Raw genomic sequence first — 24,184 nt, 5'->3', positions numbered from 1 at the left:
TGATTGTTGCTACACCGACCCCAGGGACTGCCACTTGACACTCCAGTCTAAACCTTCACTCCTTGTCCCTACAACTTTAGAAAACTCTCTGCAAAATTAATCAATGGGCATTGTAGTTTTTAGAATGCAAGCCATCGATCGAAATAACAAACAATAGTTTGTTTGGAGTTGGCGGGTTTATTTTGTTAATAAACACATTTGTGTGGCCTCAGAGTCCCCTAGCTCCCCCGGGGAACCCCTTTTGGTACATGGCTACAACACCCCCATCGCCGCCCAACGTGTTGCGCAATATCCAATGCAGCAAGGCGCAGCCGCCCTTTGGAAGATTTCATTTCAAGCAGTTTGCGAAGTGGGAGGGATACTTTCAATGATCTAGTCAGCAAAGCAGTGGGAGAAGCGGCATCTTAAAATTTCACTCGGGCGGCCGAGAGGTAAAAACCGGGAGAATGGTTGGAGTTAATAAATGCATCAAGTATTCCATGTTCATCTTCAACGTTTTGTTTTGGGTGAGCTGTTGTATTCTTTTTTAAATTTCATCTCATCAATTCCCGCATTGCAGAAAGTACTGTGAACCAAACTAGTTAAGATTTGTGCATGCGAAACTAACGTTTGCATTTCCCGATTTAATCATGTTTTATTTCACCCCCATCCTAATATCGAGTTGATGTAAGATGGTACCACACTGAGCCCCTTGCTTAGGAGTTACCAATTGAGACGTGAACATTTAATTGCTCGCTTCCCGTTTAACAAGCTGTACCCCCAATAATGGTTCGTTTTGTTAAATTGTGAGCTCTCAATCGTAAAATTTTTCAAAACAAAAATTGGCGGGGATTTTTTTTTCTGTGATCGCAACCAGAGATTGTGATCCCAGCATCACAAGACTTCAACTTCTGAGCTTCCTGCTCCAAACAGCCTTTCTGGCAATTTTTAATATTGTGATATCGCCCATAAATAAGTCCTGTAATATGAAGTGAAACCCACGTGTCAGTTCACAAGTTGTTGAGCTTTAAGTTCTGGAGGTTTGGCGACCCTAATTGCTGGAATTGATATTTTACATGCCATGTTCTGAGAAATTGATCAGCCGGGGCAACACAGTGGTTAGCATTGCTGCCTCATAGTACCAGGGACCCAGGTTCGATTCCATCCTCGGGTGATTGCGTGGGTTTCCTCCGGGTGCTCTGGTTTCCTCCCACAGTCCAAAGATGTGCAGGCCAGGCGAATTGGCCGTGGTAAATTGCCCATAGTATTAGGTGCATTAGTTAGAGGGAAATAGGTCCGGGTGGGTTACTCTTCCGATGGTCAGTGTGGACTTGTTGGGCCAAAGGGCCTGTTTCCACACTGTAGGGAATCTAATCTAATGTGTGGGTTTCCTTCAGGTGCTCTGATTTCCTCCCACAGTTCAAAGATGTACAGGTTAGGTGGATTGGCCATGGTACATGGGGGGGTTAGGAGGATAGCTTCGGGGTAGGTCTGGTTAGGATGCTCTTTGGAGAGTCAGTGTGGACTTGATGGATTGAATGGCCTGCTTCCACAATATAATTTCTGCAGTGCATCTTGGAGATACTGCTATTACTGGTGTTGGCGGGTGTGGATTTGGTGCCAGTCAGGCTGGGTGATTTATCCTGGATGATGTCAAGCTTCTGGTGTTTTTGGAGCTACACCCATCCAAGCAAGTGGGGAGTATTCCATCACACTCCCGACTTGTGTCTTGTAGATGGTGGAAAGGTTTTGGGGAGTCAGGAGGGGAGTTATTTGCCAAGGTGTTACTAACCTCTGACCTGCACTTGTAACCAATGTTTATTGGTGAGTCCAGTTGAGTTTCTGGTAAATGGTAACACTCAGGATGTTGATAGTAGGGGATTTCAGTGATGGTAATGCTGTTGAATGTCAAGCAGCGGTGGTTAGATTTTCTTACTGGAGATGGTAATTGTCAGGCGCAAAACCATACTTGCCACTTGTCAGTCCAAATCTGGATATTATCCAGATCTCATTGCATTTGAACGTGGACTGCATCAATATCTGAGGAGTCACAAATGTTGCTGAACATTGTTCAATCCTAAGCAAAAATCCCCACTTTTGACATGATGAAGGTCATTTAATGAAATAGCTGAATATGGCTGGGCCTATAACACTACCCTGTGGAACTCCTGGGATGATTGACCCTCTAACAACCACAACTATCTGCCTATGTGCAAAATATGGCTCCAACCAGTGGACAATTCACCCCTGATACTCCTGGATTCTAGTTTTACAGGGACTCTTTGCCAAGTGCAGTCACTCTCACCTCACCTCTGGAACTCAGCTCTTTTGTCCATATTTGAACCACAGCTATATTGAGGTCAGGAGCTGAGTGGCCCTGGTGGAACCCAGACTGGGTGTTAGTGAGCAGGTTAGTGCCGAGCAGGTGCTGCTTGATAATGCTGACACCTTCAATGACTTCATTGGAGATTGAGAATAGACTGATGGGACAGTAGTTGATCAGGTTGGATTTGTCCTGCTTTGGTGTATAGGGCATAGTTGGGAAATTTTCCATTGTCGGGTAGCTGCCAGTGTTTTAACTCTACTGGAAGAGCTTGGCTTAGGGAGCGGCAAGTTTTGGAGCACAGGAATATTGTCAGGGCCCATAGCCTTTGCAGTATCCAGTGCCTCCAACTGTTCCTTGATATCGCATGGAGTGAATCAAATTCAAGGTGTATATATGTATGTAAAGTAAACAGACACTCACAGTATCCTTGTTTAAAAAAGTAATTCGTTTTCCTTCAGACAGTCAGTATTTATTTGTCCTCATAAATGATCATTTTCATTTAAGGTCTTACTCTTTATTACATCTGTCAGCCTCAAATAAGTTGCTTTCCATTTTGCTAGTGCTGAAAGCCATTGCTGATGTGTACATTCACAAAGGTTCATGAACGTAACAAAGCCATAAAAAGGTTGTATGAAATAGTGAATTCCAAGTCATCTTCAGCAGAAAGGCCCTGCAAAAGATATCACTTTGGGATTTGTTTCAGCCACACCTTGCATCCAGTTTGATGCAACCCTTTGGCATTGATCTCCTTGCATGTAACATCTGAGGAAAAATGTTTCCTTCTGGGACAGAATGCGTCTGAGAATTAAATTACTAATCTGTCTTTGTGCTTGCATTTTAGCATTTATTATAAAATGAAAACCATTGAACATTGATGCAAAGTAACAGCCTAAACCATATCATCTGTATTGTTTCTTCGCTTTGGGTGTTCGTTTTTTGTCTTTGCCGATGTTTATATCTCTTTATGTATGGCACTTTTACATAGTTCATTCCAATTCTTTCATTTTTCTTTTTTGGATACGTTGTTTTATTTTAATTGAACTTGAAAATTACTGAGTTATACCTGATGGGCTCTTGTGCAGTGGTAGTATCCCTACCTCTGAGTCAGGACACCTGGGTTCAACTCCCTCCTGTTCCGAAAGGTATAACAACCTCACTGAACAGGATGATTAGAAAATATTCTGTGTTATAATCTCAGCTACATATACATATCATGCAATTGAACAGGCAAATATTCACCTATAATATTGCAATCTGCATAAAGAACTATAACTCTTAAGGAGAATTAGACTCCCAGCTAATAACGGAAAGAATGACAGGTCCGAATTTCATATTTTAAAACATACCAAACAAGTGAAAAATTTACCGTGTACTATTTCATTTTGTGGGCAACTTTTATACTTTAAACAAGAAAAATTTATCAGTGCTTGAATTTACTTTAGCAAATGATCCACATTGCTCCCAGTTCCTAATGGACTCAAGTAACTGTGTTTTGCCAGGTAATAATTTGCCAGTCTCTTTCCTCTGTTCTTTCGAGTATTACTTAGCTTCACCACTAACAGTAAAACCTGTTCCAATGATTCTTCTTTCCCTGGCCTTACCAAAATCTATACAAGACTCCAGGATGTGACTCGTTTTGACTACAGATGGTCTCTCTTCCATGTCTGGCTGTGGTGACTCTCAATGTTGAGTGATCTCATCTCTCGTGCTGCACAGAACTGCAGACTGTAATATTCATTGGATTACAGGCACAAAAATCAATCTCAAAAATGACTTCATCTGCCCTTTTTTCCCATAACAACACAAAGCATATTAACCATGCTTCAAAATAGATGTGCTAACTAATTACTCTTGACCACATATCCCTTTCATTTGAGCAGTAAATTGATAATTTATGACATAACTGCAAATCACGAACATCTACAACAGCTTTCTGTGATTTGGAGACTCGGAATCCATTAATTTGTTTATCCAGGCTTTCTGTTGTCCAGAATGCAGGACAGGTCACATGAACCCCATTTATCATAAAGTTAAAGCTGTAATTCCAAAATATAATAAGCTTATAAAACTCATAATTGGGGCTATTATGGTGCAATGGTAGTGTCCCTTCCTCTAAGCCAGAATGTAAGGGTTCAAGTATCATCTGCTCCAGGGGTGTGTTATAACCTGTCTGATTTAAAATATCTATAAGCTCATAATTATAACATCATGTAACAATTGTATGAAAGTTGATCCTATGACTACTTTGTCTAAAGGTCACAACATTTTCTGTTTGCCATCTGCTCACTACTGAAGTCAAACTTGACATCATGCAAAATATACATTCATAACTCACAGAATAGGACAGCATTGAGAGAAGCTATTCAGTTCCATGTGGCCTTGAGTATCAACACATGCTGTAAAAGTTACCACCTCTCTGGTATGCACTTGGTTCCTGCCAATCCCATCGTTTAATTTGGAAACATGGTATCATGAAGGAACAGTAGATACACAGCCTAGATTGAATTTAAGATTATTGACGTTGCAGACAACTAATTGTTAGTAGTTAGGACTTTCAGGATTTCAGACAAAAATAAGAGATTTGGGAAGAAACTCTGCATACATTGTGGGGAGATGCAGATTAAATGACATGGTGGAAAATCTGGCATGTGGCTGCCCTGGAGTAAAGCACAATGAAAATCCCAGAAAGAACTCTGGTTCTCGTGGCTCCATCTGAGTTTTTGCCCATTTTCACAGATTAAGCGGCACTTCCCAGTAGATAATAGGCCTATCATGTTTCATGCTTCTGAACAGTTGTGTGGCATCAAAGACAAATAACTATATTCTGTCAACATTTGTATGGAATGCTCTAGATAAGCAGCCATGACCTTCTAAGATGGATGTCCTGACAAAGAAAGCATTTCATTGAAAGTAATCTTCACGAGATTCCAAGATTTCAAGTAATGGGGCCATACATATTTCCATTGGCAGCTTGTTCCATTGTAGGATTGTCCTCGTGAGGAAAGCTTGTTGATATACTCTCTTGGTTTGTATGGATGGTTACCTTTTATGTTGTTAGAGCATATTGTATGTGTCAAGCTCCCACCTGCTCATTCAGTTTCACAGAACATGGCTAGTCTATTTTTTTCCCCACCCACTCCAAATCTTTGATCAAGGATACAACAACAGTCTTTTTCCCATGCTTTTTTTTTTGCATATTTCTGCAGCATGTTTTTGGATCATTTCAAACTTGAATGCTCCTTATATAAGGTTGCCACACACAATGTCCATACTCGAGGATAGTATGAAACAAAGAACCACGGATTCTTGAGATCTGAAATAAAAATATGAAATTGCTGGTGAAACTCAGCAAGTCTGATTGCATCTGTGGAGAGAAAACAGAGTTAACATTTTAAATCTAGTCCTGAAGAAGTGTCAGTGGACTCTTGGTCCATACTCCAGAGATGGATGAACAAATATTTGTAAGCTTTAACTCTGCTCAAACCCTGTTTTGCTTTGGATATTATCAGCTGAATGTAGAATCCCTATTGAAATTGTTTATAATATAACCCCTAAATAAGACGGTAGATTAATTTGTCGGAGAATTTGATTGCAGAAGTGAAAGCTATTTAGCTATTTAGAATACACATGACATAGCTTTTTTTTTCTCATCGAATGCCACCTTCTGTTAGTCCTGAAAATTTTTGCAGTTCTGGAAGATTATCTTGCCATGAATTGTTATGACTTGAGCTTTGCCTGATGCATCTCCAAATAGTCACACCTTGTCTTTTATCTTGTTGGGGATGTTGTTTAGATTTGTCAAGAAGGGCAAAAATGCTAACACGATTCCTTGGGACACTGCAGCATCTCTCGGAGAGGGTGATTTCCCCATCGCTGATCATTGTTTGTCTTCTGTTGATAAGGAAGAGCCAGATCTAATTAATTTTGTCTCCTGATTTCATGAGTGGAGTTTGAATAAAAGATTTTCAAAAGCTTTTGCGAAATCTAGTATTACCGTGCAAACGTTTTCGTCTTGAAGCAAGATCATTGACATTCTGTAAAAGTTGTGTTGCAATTTATCATTTTGCCTGAAAGCCATGCTGAGCAGCTACTATAGAATGAGCTTCATGACATAATATGTTCAAGCAATTTGAACATTAGGTGAGGGATACCAGCCTATAGTTTTCTGGCTGACATTTTTGAAAATTAAGGAGAACACAGATACCTTTGATCAAGTCATGCAGCACAGAAATAGGCCCTCTGGATCAGCTCTTGCATGCTGACCAGGCAAGATTTGCCTGTTTTTGGCCCTTATCCCTCAAAACCTTTCCTGTTGATGTACCTGTTCAAATGTCTTTTAAATGTTGTAATTGTACCTGCCTCTACCACTTCCTCTGGCAGCCTGTTCCATGTACACACCACCCTCTGTGTGGAAAGCGTTGCCCCTCATGTTACTGTCAAATCTTACTAATCTCACCTTAAAATGATCCCCTCTCGTTTTGAACTCCCCTACCTTGGGGTAAAGGCCTTGGCTATTCACCTTATCTATGCCCCTCATGATTTTATAAACCCCTATAAGGTCACTCTTCAGCCTCTGAAATTTTGTTCATTACTTCAATTTCAGAAAAAAAGTTCTTGAATTTACAAGAGTTCAACTTTCAACTCAAAGTCCCATTTACAAATTTGTTCTTGACACCACCATAGATCTCAAACAGTGTTGAGACAGAGTACAGGAAAGAGATAAAGAGCTTAGTGCCATGGTGTAAAGACAACAAACTCCTGCTCAATGTCAGCAAAACAAAGGAAGCAGAGTTGAGGCCAAGCCCCTGTCTCTATCAGTGGTGTGGAGGTGGAAGTGGTCAAGTTGTAGGAGTAAATATCACCAACAATCTACTGGCCCATGTCAACACTGCAGTCAAGAAAACAGACTAACACTCTGTCCTCAGAGGGCTAAGGAAATTTGGCATGTCCACGATGACTCTTAGCAATTTTTAGAGATGCAGCATAGAAACATCCTATCTGAATGTATCACAGCTTGGTATGGAAACAGCTCTGACCAAGACTGTACGAAAATTGCAGAGGGTTGTGAGTGCTGCCCAGTCCATCCTTCATGGTTAGAGACAAAACCCTGCAGATGATAGAATCCAAAATAGACAGGGAGGAGGCAGGAAAAACATAGCAAGCGAAGCAGCATCTGGGAATGAAGAAGTCGATATTTTGTGTGTAACCCTTACAATCCGAAATGTTGACTTCTCCACCTCCTGATGCTGTCGGGCTTGATGTTTTCTTCCAGTCTCCTGCCAGTCCATCATGCCCTTCTATTGCCCCTGTCTACACTTACAGCTGCCTCCAGGAAAGCAGCCAACATAATCAAAGACCCTCCCACCCTGATCATACTTTCCACCACTATCTTCTGTCGGGCAGAAGATAGAAAAATTTGAAAACATGTACCGTCCGATTCAAGAATAGCTTCTTCCTCGCTGTTATCAGACTTATGAGCAGACCTCTCATATATTAGAGTTGATCTTTCTCTGCACTTTTTCTACGGCTGTAACATTACATTCTGGACTCTATTCTATTAACCTGACATATTTATGTAAAGTATGATTTGTTTGGGTAGCATGCAAAACAATACTTTTCACTGTTGGTACATGTGACCAGACTAAATCAAATCAAATTCAGGAAAATCTGTTGTTAAGTTCACTAATAAACATTTACAGATTAATGAAAAACATGAATATGGAACTTTGAAATCAGAATTCATTACGGACAGAATTGTTGTTAGAATTCTTGATGAAACTTTGCCCACTGCCGATTTTATCTTTGGAGAAAGTTATTGAAATTGTACTGGAAGCAGAAATCAGAAGCGGCACAGTGACTAACCAAAGCCCAGCCATGACAAATGAATACTGTATTTGTAAAACTATAGCTCACTTCCAGAAGATGTACAGAAGCAAGATACCACTACAGAACAGCAAAATGCTGGTGGTCTCAGACAGAGGTCTACATTGCAGAACACTGATGATCATTAGTGGTGCCTCAGGCAATCTTAGAGGGCTTTGCTGATCCAAACTACCAGAAGAAACAACATTTGTCTAGGCCTATGGGGGCATCCTGTTAACTTGAACCGTGATATCAGCATGAGTATCAGATACTCACGCTGTGGGCAGCACGGTGGCACAGTGGTTAGCACTGCTGCCTCACAGCGCCTGAGACCCGGGTTCAATTCCCGCCTCAGGCGACTGACTGTGTGGAGTTTGCACGTTCTCCCCGTGTCTGCGTGGGTTTCCTCTGGGTGCTCCGGTTTCCTCCCACAGTCCAAAAGATGTGCAGGGTCACGTGAATTGGCCATGCTAAATTGCCCGTAGTGTTAGGTAAGAGGTAAATGTAGGGGTATGGGTGGGTTTCGCTTCGGCGGGTCGGTGTGGACTTGTTGGGCCGAAGGGCCTGTTTCCACACTGTAATGTAATGTAATCTAATCTAATAATATAGCATGGCTGAAGAAGCAAAAGATACTGTCTACAGAGATGATTCCACATGGCACAGCTGGAATGATTGTTGAGAACATGCAATGCTACAATTGACATTGCAACATAATGAACGTGGCGATTTGAAAATGTGAATGTTGTTCCTGATCAAGAGTTGTTATTTTTGATTCTTCACGCATATTTTGACCTCAACTTCATTCGGAAAGATGGAGAAGGCTGACAGCCTCCCAGAAGACAACTGGTACAGGAGCAAATTGACCAACCAATCCAGGAACAACCAGTCGAGGATTTCACCTTGGCTTGTAGCAGAACCCAAACAGAAGAGAGAATCCAGGGAAGCCTTCAGAAATGAGATAACAAGAATCCAGAGAAAGTATATTCCCGTCAGGGTGAAAGGGAAGGCTGGTAGGTATAGGAATGCTGGATGACTAAAGAAATTGAGGGTTTGGTTAAGAAAAAGAAGGATGCATATGTCAGGTATAGACAGGATAGATCGAGTGAATCCTTAGAAGAGTATAAAGCAAGTAGGAGTATACTTAAGATGGAAATCAGGAGGGCAAAACGGGGACATGAGATAGCTTTGGCAAATAGAATTAAGGAGAATTCAAAAGGTTTTTACAAATATATTAAGGACAAAAGGGTAACTAGGGAGAGAATAGGGCCCCTCAAAGATCAGCAAGGCGGCCTTTGTGTGGAACCACAGAAAATGGGGGAGATAGTAAATACTGATGCAAAATATTCATTTAGTGTGGAAAAGGATATGGAAGATATAGACTGTAGGGAAATAGATGGTGACATCTTGCAAAATGTCCAGATTACAGAGGAGGAAATGCTGGGTGTCTTGAAATGGTTAAAGGTGGATAAATCCCCAGGACCTGATCAGGTGTACCCACAAACTCTGTGGGAAGCTAGAGAAGTGATTGCTGGGCCTCTTGCTGAGATATTTGTATCATCGATAGTCACAGGTGAGGTGCCGGAAGACTGGAGGTTGGCAAAAGTGGTCCACTGTTTAAGAAGGGTGGTAAAGACAAGCCAGGGAACTACAGACCGGTGAGCCTGACCTCAGTTGTTGGAGGGAATCCTGAGGGACAGGATGTACATATATTTGGAAAGGCAAGGACTGATTCGGGATAGTCAACATGGTTTTGCGCGTGGGAAATCATGTCTCACAAACTTGATTGAGTTTTTTGAAGAAGTAACAAAGAAGATTGATGAGGGCAGAGCAGTAGATGTGATCTATATGGACTTCAGTAAGGCGTTCGACAAGGTTCCCCATGGGAGACTGATTAGCAAGGTTAGATCTCATGGAATACAGGGAGAACCAGCCATTTGGATACAGAACTGGCTGAAAGGTAGAAGACAGAGGGTGGTGTTGGAGGGTTGTTTTTCAGACTGGAGACCTGTGACCAGTGGAGTGCCACAAGGATCGATGCTGGGCCTTCTACTTTTTGTCATTTATATAAATGATTTGGATGCGAGCATAAGAGGTACAGTTAGTAAGTCTGCAGATGACACCAAAATTGGAGGTGTAGTGGACAGCGAAGAGGGTTACCTCAGATTACAACAGGATCTGGACCAGATGGGCCAATGGGCTGAGAAGTGGCAGATAAATGCGAGGTGTTTGGTATGCTTTCCTTTATTGGTCAGAGTATTGAGTACAGGAGTTGGAGGTCATGTTGCGGCTGTACAGGACATTGATTAGGCCACTGTTGGAATATTGCGTGCAAATCTGGTCTCCTTCCTATTGGAAAGATGGTGTGAAACTTGAAAGGGTTCAGAAAAGATTTATAAGGATGTTGCCAGGGTTGGAGGATTATAAGGGACATGAATAGGATAAATAGACAAAGTCTTTTCCCTGGGGTTGGGGAGTCCAGAACTAGAGGGCACAGGTTTAGGTTAAGAGGGGAAAGATATAAAAGAGACCTAAGGGGCAACTTTTTCACGCAGAGGGTGGTACGTGTATGGAATGAGCTGCCAGAGGATGTAGTGGAGGCTGGTACAATTGCAACATTTAAGAGGCATTTGGATGGGTATATGAATAGGAAGGGTTTGGAGGGATATGGGCCGGGTGCTGGCAGGTGGGACTAGATTGGGTTGGGATATCTGGTCGGCATGGACGGGTTGGACCGAAGGGTCTGTTTCCATGCTGTACATCCCTATGACTCTGTTAATTTACTTTGTTTGTATAAGACAGCTGTTTAATATTGTCAGTGTAAAGGCAGTCACAATCTTTCCAGAACTAGCTGAAATGTTCAATGCTCCATCAATTAAAAATAAACAGTCAATGCCAGTGATAGAGTGATGAGTGAAAAGCAACCTTTTTAGTAATGTGACTGAGAATCTGAAAATGTCTACTTGTTCGCCTAACAGCCACAGACTGAAAATGTCCAACTTCCTTAACAAACTGACAGATGTGAGCTGCATCTAACTTCATGTGAGCCAGACCAGTGCCCATAAAGAGAACTTGACCAAGAAAAATAAATTGCTTGACCTGAGCAGCCATGGTTCTACAAGGAAGAATGTATTTGTTTCAAAAATGATGAACATTTGTGAGATTGCTGACATCTTCTTGTAGTGTCTGCCAGCTCTGTTAGTATATGACACAGAGCAAGGCTTATTTGAGGTAGTTCACTGCCATCAATTTTCCTTCTTATTTTAAATCAGTTTGTTTGGACATGTTTATAGTACATCTCCAAGGCAGGTACACTAAACAGTCTAACCTAGAGGTACCACTACCACTGCACCATGCAATCACTCCGCTGCTTTGTCTATACTGTGTCAAAAGCCTGTATTAGTACCAGTGGTGTATGACTGGTGAGTCTAAACAGTAGAGGCATTTGTCTTATTCAACAAGATGATTTACTGCATGGCAACAAGACTATGTTAATCAGACAGGTCTTTGACACAGTACAACAGGGAGGGAGGGGGTAAGATCTTGCATGACAAGTCCCTGTAAGACAGAATGCCCAAGTTCAAGTTCTGCCTGCCACAGACGTGTGTGCAATTTGTCCAAAAAGTTTGATTGAAATGTAGACAAAGATAATTTGGTGGCAATAAACTACCTGAAACATCCCTTGCCTCATGTCACCTACTGACAGATGAGGTAAATACCATGAGGTAATCAGGACAGAAACCACTGCACTGGTTTTGAGAGTGTAGATTCACAGGCGCTCTATTGTGTATGTCTGATGTTACAAAGTGTAAGGCAATGCTAATGATGATAAAAGGATACCTTCCCAAAACATTAATGTCCAAAAGAAGTTGTTGTCCATCTCAAAATAAAAGACAGTTGGCTGGAAAATATGGCAGAGGAATTTGAGTTTGGAATTTGAGACCGAGAGGATTACTTTAAAGAGAAGAACTAACTTGATTGCAGCTTGTTGATGGTGATGCTGAAGTTGGATCATGAAACTCTGATTTTCAATGGTTAAATCAGCCTTGTTCAGCCATTGGACAAGTCTCTAAACAAACCCTTCAACGATGCAGGTTAGATTACAGTGTGGAAACAGGCCCTATGGCCCAACAAGTCCACACCGACCCTCTGAAGAGCAAGCCACCCAGACCCATTCTCCTACATTTACCCTTGAATAATGCACCTAACCTTATGGGCAATTTAGCATGGCCAATTCACCTGACCTGTACATCTTTGGACTGTGGAAGGAAACCGGAGCACCCGGAGGAAACCCACGCAGACACGGGAGCATGTACAAACTCTACACAGACAGCCGCCCAAGGCTGGAATTGAACCTGGGACCCTGGTGCTGTGAGACAGCAGTGCTGACCACTGAGCCACCATGCCGCCCCAATGAAGTGGAATGATTTTGACGGTATTAGGCAAGAACTTTCAAAAGTTGATTGGGGGCAGATGTTCACAGGTAAAGGGATGGCTGGAAAATGGGAAGCCTTCAAAAATGAGATAATGAGAGTCAAGAGGCAGGGTATTCCTGTTAGGGTGAAAGGAAAGGCTGGTAGATGCAGGGAATGCTGGATGACAAGAGAAACTAAGGTTTTGGTTAAGAAAAAGAAAGAAGTGTATGTCAGGTATAGATAGCAGAGATCGAGTGAATCTTTAGCAGAGTATAAGGGCAGTAGAAATATAGTTAAGAGGGAAATCAGGAGGGCAAAAAGGGGACATGAGTTAGCTTTGGTAAAAGGGGTTAAGGAGAAACCAAAAGGATTTTATAAATTCATTAAAGACAAAATGGCAACTAGGGTAAGAATAGGGCTCCTCAAAGATCAGCCTATGTGTGGAACCGCAGGAGATGAGGGAGATACTAAACGAGTATTTTGCATCAGTGTTTACCGTGGAGAAGGACATGGAAGATATAGAATGTGGGGAAATAGATGGTGACATCTTGAAAAATGTCCATATTACAGAGGAGGTGGTGTTGGATGTCTTAAAACACATAAAGGTGGATGCATCCCCAGGACCTGATCAGGTGTACCCTCGAACTCTGTGGAAGCTAGGAAGTGATTGCTAGGCCCCTTGCTGAGATATTGTATCATCGATAGTCACAGGTGAGGTTCTGGAAGACTGGGGGTTGGCTAACGTGGTGCCACTATTTAAGAAAGGTGGTAAGGAGAAGACAGGGAACTATAGACTGGTGAGTGTGACATCAGTGGCGGGCAAGTTTAGATTACATTACAGTGTGGAAACAGGCCCTTCCGCCCAACAAGTCCACACCGACCCGCCGAAGCGAAACCCACCCATACCCCTACATTTACCCCTTACATTACGGGCAATTTAGCATGGCCAATTCACCTGACCCTGCACATCTTTGGACTGTGGGAGGAAACCGGAGCACCCAGAGGAAACCCACGCAGACACGGGGAGAACGTGCAAACTCCACACAGTCAGTCGCCTGAGGCGGGAATTGAACCCGGGTCTCAGGCGCTGTGAGGCAGCAGTGCTAACCACTGTGCCACCGTGTTGGAGGGAATCCAGAGGGACAAGATTTAAATGTATTTGGAAAGGCAAGGACAGATTAGGGGTAGTCAACATGGGAAATTATGTCTCACTAACACGATCGAGTTTTTTTTAAGAAGTAATGAAGAGGATTCATGAGGGCAGAGCGGTGCACGTGATCTATGTGGACTTTGGTTTGAGCATTGAGTATGAGTTGGGATGTCATGTTGCAGCTGTACAGGACATTGATTAGGCCACTTTTGGTACTGTGTGCAAATCTGGTCTCCCTCCTATCAGAAGGATGTTGTAAAACTTGAAAGGTTTCAGAAAGATTTACAAGGAATTTGCTAGGATTGGAAGATTTGAGCTATAGGTAGAGGCTGAATAGGCTGGGGCTGTTTTCCCTGGAACATCGGAGGCTGAGGGTTGACCTTATAAAGGTTTATAAAATCACGAGGAGCATGGATAGAGTAAAATCGAAGGTATTTTCATTGGGAAAATCTAGAACTAGAGGGCATAGGTTTAGCGTGAGAGGGGAAAAAATTATAATGAACCTAAGGAGCAACTTTTTCACAGAGGGTGGTGTATGTATGGAATGAATGGCTAGAGGAAGTGGTAGAGGCTAGTACAATTACAACATTTAAAAGGCAACTGGATGTGTATATGAATAGGAAGTGTTTAGAGGGATATGGGCCAAGAGTTGGCAAATGGGACTAGATTAATTCAGGTTATCTGGTTGGCATGAACAAGTTGGACTAAAGGGTCTGTTTCCGTGCTGTACATCTCCCTGACTCCATGACTGGATGTTTGGAGGAGAGAAGACTATCATCAAGTGAGGCAGCATGTGGACTCTGACTTTAGTAGTCTCTTGTGAGTGGGTTGTAAAGACCTGGAATGAAGTCAGTTTGGGAATTATCGTCAAATAATTCAAATGTAGATTTTCCAATGCACTTGACAATACAGAAGATGGCTATTTGTGGAATGATGTGGCCAATGAGATGATTGAAATTGATGTTGTTGATCAATGTTATGCAAATTCAGAATAAAATTGAAACCTGACATGATGAGGAGAGTGAATTTTTAATACATATTCACTTCAGTACTGTGAGAAAAAATGAAATTGTATACATTGGTATATATTACATTTTTTATTAATGTACACTAATGTCTGTTTCCATTGAGGTGGTTTTGTTATTATTAGTAAAATTTCAGTAATACAAAGTTTTTTTTGTTTCTTTTTGAACCACTTGTAGGAATGGGCTTGGTAGGAACAGTCTCCTACCTGGCATCTCCGTGATAGCAAGATGATTGGAGAGGATAGATTTTCATTTGTGTGGAAGTTGTTCCTGTAATATTTAGCTAAAGATTTAGTCTTAGAAACTGCTTTTATTCAGGTATTGACAATAAGAAATGTCCACTGCTAGGAAATTGAAGGGTTAATTATCTCAACCTTTACAGGGAAGTGTTTATTTTAAAAATTCTGAAATTGTTGTTAAAATATGGAATACTTAACTACCAGTAATAATTTATTTTTTTGAATACCATAATGATAAGCAAGGGACAACATTTAATATTTGGCAATGAAAGCTTCTTGATGCATTATAATTTCTATTTCTAAAATTCATTGGAGAAACTGAGAATAGGAAATACATTGGAGCATCAATATGGAACTGAATATAGTGTAAATGTTTAGACAATAGGGACCATTCTCTTCAACAATCTAAACATTTAAAATTCTAAGTTTGGGAAATCACCTCCTTTTAAATAGGAGGTCCAGGGACTATTCCTACCTGGAAACCTTTAAGCTAGGTCTTATAACTGTCATTTTTGAGCAATCATCTACACAATGCAACCAAGAGTATTGGTAACTTACTTATATTTCAATATATGAGCTTTCTTTTCTAATAAATCATACTGCTCCCTCAGACTTTCAATAACTGCTGGCTTCCCGCTTTTCAGGTTCATTTAGCATAATTGCTTTTCAGTTTGTACAATGTCAAAGATTTAAGTATTGCTGGTTTACTTTGCACAAAATTAATCCATGAAAAAGAAGATTAACACATTTTAATGCACATTTATTTGAAATAAATAATACTTTAAAACAATAATATCATAATACTTTAAAATAATTCTGGCAAATAGCGTTCATGTTTTGGTAATGTGCTGTGTGCAACATTGATTCTTCTGTATCAGTAATTCCTTAACGTTCATGATAGCTAGTTCTTTGGTTCATGAATTATCTATCATCTAAAAATAAAGATTATGATTAGGCTCAATGTTTGAATAGATCTATTGTCTATTTTTCATGCTTTGTAGATTGTAACACAACTAAATATTGCAGAATGCAAAGGCAACTCAAGTCATTAGCAGATCTTAACATATCTTAAATTTTTTTCTCTCCCAGCCATATAATATTTAAGTAATTTAGATCCACTATGGAACAAAGAACATTGAAAAGATAGGCAAAAAGGCATGGGAATGGTGGGTGATTTCAAATGGCCTGATTGTTTTGCATCCATGCTGTAAAATTCCATACAGTTATAATCCCATCATTATACAGGTGTATTATCCATCATTTATTCTCTGTCACACGTGATATTCTGAAGAAGAGTTATAACAGACCCAAAACATTATCTCTGTTTTTCACTCCGTAGATGCTCTTCAGCATGTTTCATTTTTATTTTTCCTTTTGATTTTATGTGAGATAACAATGTTGGCTATATTGTTCCATTTTCTTTTGGGGATGGGGAATGGTCACTTATACTGAACTAGCTGGAACATTTTTCTTGTTTAAGCAAGTATTTTTAAAACCTTAAATCTTTTTGGCTTTCAGATGTGTGGTTCAATCATACTTGGAGTGGCAGTATGGCTTCGTGTGAGTAAAGAGGTGAAGAAGGTAACAATGACTGTTGTTTTCAGAAGTGTTTCCAATATAAAGGAGTTACAATCGACTTTCTATTAAAAAAAAAGGGATTTGCTTTAATGGGGCTGTTTTCTCAACCTCCCCCAGTGGCTTGAGGCACATTCTAGTCAATAAAGAGCTTCTTTGTTTGGGATGTAGTCATTGTTACAATGTAGGAAAGAGAGCAGCAAAAATGTATACATTAAAATCATATGAACAATAATCAGATAAGCTGTTTTAGTAAGGTTGGTTTGAGGGATAACTATTGGGTAGGATCCCAGGGAGGTCACCCATGCTATTTCTCGAAATAGTGCCCCATAATCTTTTATGTATTAATTATATTTTTAAAATGCATTTCTGCCCTTCAATATTGTGTTTAAGCATCAATCCAGATTATCCTCCTTGGTACAAAGATGATTGAGAGGAGATTTTATTGAGGCATATAAGATTGATTGACACGTTTAGATAGAACTGCCATTAACTGATGATCCAATGGCTGGGAAAGGAAGATTTTACTTTTAACAAAAGATGTGGATGCGCAATGATTGGGAATAAGGGAGTAGGTATTGTTAGGATAATGATGTGTCTTTTGAAGGATGTGAAGAACTTTTTTATGCAGCTGAGGAGTGGAAGATGGGGTTTAATTTAGATAAATGTGAGGTGCTGCATTTTGGAAAAGCAAATCAGAGCTAAACTTATACACTTAATGGTAAGGTCCTGGGGAGTGTTGTCAAAGAGACCTTGGAGTGCAGGTTCATAGTTCCTTGAAAGTGGAGTCTCAGCTAGAGATGATATTGAGGAAGGCGTTTGGTATGCTTTCCTTTAGTGGTCAGAGCATTGAGTATAGGAGTTGGGGGGGGGGGCGGGGGTGTCATGTTGTGGCTGTACAGGACGTTGGTTAGGCCACATGTAGAATATTGCTTGCAGTTCTAGTCTTGTTCCTAACGGAAGGATGTTGTGAAACTTACAAGGGTTCATAAAGGATTTACAAGATATTGCCAGGGTTGGAGGGCTTGAGCTGTAGGAAAAGGCTAAATAGGCTGGGGCTGTTTGCCCTGGAGTGTCGGAGGCTGGGAGGTGACTTTGTAGAGGTTTATAATATCATGAGGGGCATGGATAGGATAAGTAGACAAGGTCTTTTCCCTGGGGTGGGGGAGTCCAGAACTAGAGGGCATAGGTTTAGGGTGAGAGGAGAAAGATTTAATAGGGACCTAAGAGACAACTTTTTCATGCAGAGGGTGGTGCGTGTATGGAATGAGCTGCCAGAGGAAGTGGTGGTAGCTGGTACAATTTACAACATTTAAAAGGCATCTGGATGGGTATGTGAATAGGATGAGTTTAGAGAGATATGGGTCAAGTGCTGGCACATGGGAACTAGATTAGGTTGGGATATCTGGTTGGCATGGATGAGTTGGACTGAAGGTTCTGTTTCTGTGCTATACATCTCTATGATTATGACTCTATAATTAGAACTTGCTACCCTGGGGGAGGTTAGAAATGCGGGGAGAAAAAATATTGTAGGGCTGAGTGGATAGAGCATTGATGAGCCCAAAATGAATTAAATGGTTAGAATAAAGTTCCAGAGGTTTGCAAATGTCTCTGAATCCGCAGACAAACCAATTGGTGGGGATTTGGGTTTCTAATAAATTACAAATTGCTTTGCTTAATGTACCACACATCTTCCAATATTGTAAACTTTCAAAACAATTTATAATAAATTTAAAAAATGCAAACCTTGGCAAAGTATACTTTTAAATTAAACTGTAATTAAAGTGTTATTTTAATGTATCATCTCCTTTTCACTGCAGATGGTAGATATGGAAGAATTTTACCCTGCTATAAATCTTCTGATTACTGTTGGGTCTATCATTATGGTGCTTGGATTTCTTGGTTGTTGTGGAGCTATTAAAGAAAGCAAATGCATGTTAATTTTGGTATGTATTTGTCTTTGATTGCTAATTATATTTGTAAGATGTCAAGAGGTAAATTTCATGGCGACTGTGATATAAATCTGATCATCAATGGAAATGAAATTCAGGGAGAGCTTGTGTAATGGGCAGCCGATTCAATATTTTATATGCCATCACCCAAAGCTGCCCATTGTCGATTTTCATCACTGATGGAAGAGATTATTTTTCTTTTTTAAAGGTTTTAATTTGCAATACATCCTTGTTTTCTTTGGCACTGTGCTTTGTACCAACAACTTTGCACAGTGGTTTCATGATTCTGAATGACCTTGTTGATTTTTTGCATGATAAAGTCCAGACTTTGTACCAAAATGGAAGGGCAACTTTTAAGATCCAGTAACTGAAAGGCCACAGCAAAACTATCTTTCTTAACTTTGAAAATGTTGAGACAGCAGATAGAATTGGGGATATTGATAACATAACAATTGTTATGCTATCAACAAATTCGGTGACCATACCTTCACAGTCTTTATCAACACTGTGCCAGTGAGTAGAGTTATATGTAAGTACTCAAGTATACACATAAACATGTGAATTTGCAGCAGAAGATCACCATTTGGTCCTCAAGCCTGTTTTACCTTTCAATAAGATCATGACTGATTTGATGACTCCATGTTGCTGCCTTCTTCCAATTTGACCTTGCATTGCCTTGCTTTATAATACCTTGAAAATATTCAAAAACACTATTTCCAGTGCCTTTACAGCAAAAGAATTCCAAAGTTTCACCACCCTCCAAGAAAATTTCTTCTGAACTTTGTCTTAAATGGGCAAACTCTTATTTTTAAACAATGACATGTCATTCCATATTCTCCCTCAAGATGAGCCATCCTCTTAACATGCACCCAGTCAGGACTCTTCAGGAGCTCACTTCTCACTCTTCTAACTGCATGCCATTTCAATCCACTAATTTCAGGTATTAATCTGGAAAATCTTCTCTGAACTGCTATCAACAATACCCTACAAATCTTCTCAAAACTCGCTAACCCTTGATGTAGTTTAATTTAATCGCCCTCACAATAAGTGTTAACTTCCATAATTACTTGCTGTGCCTACATACAAACCTTTGGTGACTCGTGCATCTGACTATTCACTTGCCTGTGCATATACCATCTAGGATAATGTGCTTTTTTTTAACTCTTGCTGTCAAAATGAAAATTTCACATTTTACATGTTACAGTGTATTTGCGAAATCTACATAACTCTATTCAGTCATAGAGATGTACAGCATGGAAACAGACCCTTCAGTCCAACTTGTCCATGCCGACCAGATATCCCACCCCAATCTAGTCCCACCTACCAGCACCCAGCCCATATCCCTCCAAACCTTTCCTATTCATATACCCATCCAGTTTCCTTTTAAATGTTGCAATTGTACCAGCCTCCACCACTTCCTCTGCCAGCCCATTCCACACATGTACCACGCTCTGTGTGAAAAAGTTGCCCCTCAGTACTCTTTTATATCTTTCCCCTCTCACCCTTAACCTATGCCCTCTAGTTCTGGACTCCCTCACCCCAGGGAAAAGACCTTGTCTATTTACCCTATCCATGCCCCTCATGATTTTATAAACCTGTATGAGGTCACCCCTCAGCCTTCAACCCTCCAGGGAAAACAGCCCCAGCCTTGTCAACCTCTCCCTATAGCTCAAATCCTCCAACCCTGGCAACATCCTTGTTAATCTTTTCTGAACCCTTTCAAGTTTCATGACTTCTTTCTGATAGGAAGGAGGACAAAATTGCATGCAATATTCCAAAAGTGACCTAACCAATGTCCTGTACAGCTGCAACATGGCCTCCCAACTCCTATACTCAATACTCTGACCAATAAATGAAAGCATGCCAAATGCCACCTTCACTATCCTGTGATTCTACTTTCAAGGGGCTAAACACCTGCACTCCAAGGTCTCTTTGTTCAGCAACACTCCCTAGAACCTTAGCATTAAGCTACAGCCACAGCCACACACACAACTTTTTACTGCAACTTTTTAACAAGTTCCACGTTTGCCCTGCACAGGACAATGTTGGAGAGATTATTCCTGGGATGACGGTGGGATGTGTATTAGGGTATGCCCCTCTATAGAACTCCAGGGAATGTGTGGGGAGAGAGAGAGGGCGGGAAGTCAGTCATTTGGAGATGGTGCCTGTTTAATCACTGTAAACAAAAGACGCGATCACTGTTGGAAACAAGTCTCTGATGTAATGTTTCTATCGACCTCAAGATCTCCTTCGGATAATTTGATTTTCGGATAATTAGTATTCGGATAATCGGGATTCCCCGTATATGTACATCCTGTCCCTCAGGATTCCCTCCAACAACATGCCCACCACCGACATCAGACTCACCGGTCTATTGTTCCCTGGCTTGTCCTTACCACCTTTTCTTAAATAGTGGCACCACTTAAGTCAACCTCCAGTCTTCTGGCACCTCACCTGTGACTATCGATGATACAAATATCTCAGCAAGGGGCCCAGCAATCACTTCCCTAACTCCCCACAGAGTTCCAGGGTGCACCTGATTAGGTCCCGTATTTATGCGTTTCAAGATATCCAGTCCTCCTCTATAATATGGGCATTTTTCAAGATGTCACCATCTATTTCCTTACATTCTATATCTTCCATAACCTTTTCCACAGTAAACACTGATACAAAATACTCATTTAGTATCTCCCCCATCCCCTGCGGCTCCACACAAAGACCGCCTTGCTGATCTTTGAGAGGCCGTATTCTCTCCCTTGTTACCCTTTTGTCCTTACTGTATTTATAAAAAACCCTTCAGATTCTCTTTCTCTATTTGCCAAAGCTATCTCACATATCCCCTTTTTGCCCTCCTGATTTCCCTCTTAAGTATACTCCTACTGCCTTTATACTCTTCCAAGGATTCACTTGATCTATGCTGTCTATAGCTGACATATGCTTCCTTCATTTTCTTAACGAAACCTTCAATTTCTCTAGTCATCCAGCATTCCCTACACCTACCAGCCTTTCCTTTCACCCTAACTGGAATATACGGTCTCTGGACTCCCGTTATCCCATTTCTGAAGGCTTCCCATTTTCCAGCCATCCCTTTACCTGCGAACATCTAGCCCCAATCAGAATGGGCAAAGGATAGGTATGTCCTCTTCACAACTCATTTTCCTCCATATCCTTGTGTTATCAACAAATTCAGTTACCACACCTTCAATCGCTTCATCCAATTCATTTATGTAACTTGTAAACATTTGAGACCCTGATACTGTTCCTTTGGCACACCACTTGTTTCATCACGCCAACTATAAAAAGAAACATTAAGGTCTCCCTTCTTCCCCCTGTTAGCTAGCCAATCATCTATTCATGCCAATATATTATTCTCAGCAATATGAGCTTGTATTTCTGTAATTGATGTAGTATCTTACCAACTGCCTTCAGAAAATCTAAGTGCACTACTTCCACCAGTTTCCTTTTATCTATGGCACATATTACTTCTTCAAAGAACTCTAGCAAGCCAGTTAAACATGGTTTCTTTTACACAAGACCATGTTGACTCTGCCAGATTACGTTGAATTTTTCTAAGGACTCTGATGTAATGTCGTTAATAGCTTCCAAGATTTTCCTGGTGCCAGTTGTTAAGATAATTGGCCTTTTGTGTCCTACTTTCTGTTTTCCTTTTTAAGTAAAGTAGTTACATTTCTATTTTAATGGAAGCCTCCCCAAATTTAGGGAATTTTAGAAAATATCAACCATTTCATAGTTACTTCTTTTAGGATCCTCGAAAAAAATGCATCGGATCCATGAACTTGTCAGCCAACAGTTTCAACAGTTTGCTCAGTGCCACCTCCCTGGTGGTTCTAATGTTTCTCCTCCCCTTCCATTTCCTGCTTGAAAGCTATTTCAGGGATGTTAGTTGTATCCTGTACAGTGAAGGCTGATGCAGACAAAAACGATTCTATTCCTCAGCCATCTGCTTATTTTCCATTATTATCTCTCCTATTCATGGTCCTCATTCCATACAAAGCTTTCCTCTAAAATAAAGAATGGCATGAAGCCAACTGTATAATGGTGATGTTAGCTTGCATTGCCCTAAGGCAGGTCTAGCAAAAAGTCATTACTTGCAATATGTCAGAACTCTATTCTGTGTAGCCATGTAGCTAAGTCACAAAAACAATTTTGTTAAGTTTGTCATACTTATGATATTGTTTTAACTTCCACTGCAAAACACTGGATGTGGTAGATGTCAACACTGTTACTATTTTGTGGTAAATATGAAGTTTTATTTTTAATCAATATTTTAAGTCTTTTGTTTGCTCTTGATTCTCAACTCAGATTTTCCCTTCCTTGGAAGTGGCAGGAAGGAAAATAATCAGATTGGCACCAAGAGATACCCACCTCCTTCTCACCACCTCAGCAACAACTTCACCACCAAAGACATTAAGTGGGGTTGATTAATGAACCACTTGAGGACCTTGACCTGCCACCATGGATTAGGGATGTGGATTGGGGGGGAAGAGAGGTGGGTCAGGGTTTTGACCATTCAAACTGACCACCTTTCCACACAGCAGGTCTGGCAGCATCAGTAGAGAGAGAAACAGAACTAATGTCTCGAGTCCAGTGAACTACTTCTTGAATGTCCATTTGGGATTTGTTTCAGGAGGCTTTCTCACTGGTAGCAAAGTTTCTTGCCCTTAAAGATGGTCCCTTTCCTCACTTAGGCTGGAACTTTCTTCTCTTTGCTCCCTATTTCTTACATTTTTTAACATCTACAACAATCTATGATGGGCAAATCCAATAAAGTGGAGCAAATGTGGTATAAGATGCAGATTGAAAACATAAGCCCCATATTTCACAAAATAATTGAACAAATCATAGTCTCCTTGACATTTGCATCCAATTGGCAGAAAAGATGGTCAGAAATTCAGCAAAGATCAAAAAAGCACGATATAGAGTTATTCTTAGTGGAGATAATGGCAACAAAGATTTATGCACAGTGGATAAATGAAGACGCAATTTAACATAATGGCTGAATGTGTCTAAGTCTTTGGACATAATTATCCGCTGTCATACATTCTTCATTTTGTTATCTTTCTCTTGTTTCACAGTTCTTCATCGGACTGCTTCTTATTCTGACTTTTCAAATAACTGCAGGTATTCTAGGTGTTGTTTATAAATCTAAGGTAATCCTTTCCATATGTTTGCATTTCATTCATAAACATGGTAATTGAAATAATTTCTAGTTTGATCCAGAATACGTTAGTGCTGAAACAAACACTCTTTGTTTATTCAAGATTGCATCAATATTAAATGAAACATATTCTGAACTTATCCCATTAAATAAGCAAGAAGAAAAATTTAGGAAAGAGGTCGAAGATTTCCAGGAGGAGGTAAGTCTGATCCTAAGTTTATATCAATACTCCAATGCTCTTCCATTCAAGACAATAATACAGAGAAATGCTTATGTACAGGGCAACCTCGATATTCTGAAAAGTCCTGGCAGGGAGTGTTTTGTTCAGATAATTGAATATTTGGATAATACAGGTATAAGATCCTTTATCTGAACATCCAAAAACCGAAAAGCTCCAAAATCCGAAGGTTTTTCTGTGAAGTTATTTTTCTCATTAACAAGGTTGTTTGACAAGCAAGCAAGCAGTTAACCCAAGTCGACACCCA

At 40.5% G+C, this 24,184-nt stretch overlaps 1 protein-coding gene across 1 annotated transcript in view; it reads left to right on the top strand.

Annotated features, from left to right (window-relative positions):
- Positions 1 to 375: 375 nt before the first annotated feature.
- The window catches only part of LOC122559760 (tetraspanin-8-like), a 33,707-nt gene continuing 9,898 nt past the window's right edge, over positions 376 to 24,184 (top strand). Inside the window, exons 1-5 of the mRNA XM_043709741.2 lie at positions 376 to 506; positions 16,512 to 16,574; positions 18,389 to 18,514; positions 23,617 to 23,691; positions 23,803 to 23,898. Of these exons, the coding sequence (XP_043565676.1) occupies positions 447 to 506; positions 16,512 to 16,574; positions 18,389 to 18,514; positions 23,617 to 23,691; positions 23,803 to 23,898 (420 nt within the window). The 5' untranslated portion in view covers positions 376 to 446. The remainder of the gene's footprint in view (positions 507 to 16,511; positions 16,575 to 18,388; positions 18,515 to 23,616; positions 23,692 to 23,802; positions 23,899 to 24,184) is intronic.

Source organism: Chiloscyllium plagiosum, unplaced genomic scaffold (genome assembly GCF_037043375.1).
Source record: "Chiloscyllium plagiosum isolate Xiang-an unplaced genomic scaffold, Cpla_swu_hap1 HiC_scaffold_19, whole genome shotgun sequence".
Lineage (NCBI taxonomy): Eukaryota > Metazoa > Chordata > Chondrichthyes > Orectolobiformes > Hemiscylliidae > Chiloscyllium > Chiloscyllium plagiosum.
The sequence above is the reverse complement of the archived record's forward strand: the minus strand, read 5'-3'. Positions and strand labels throughout refer to the sequence as shown.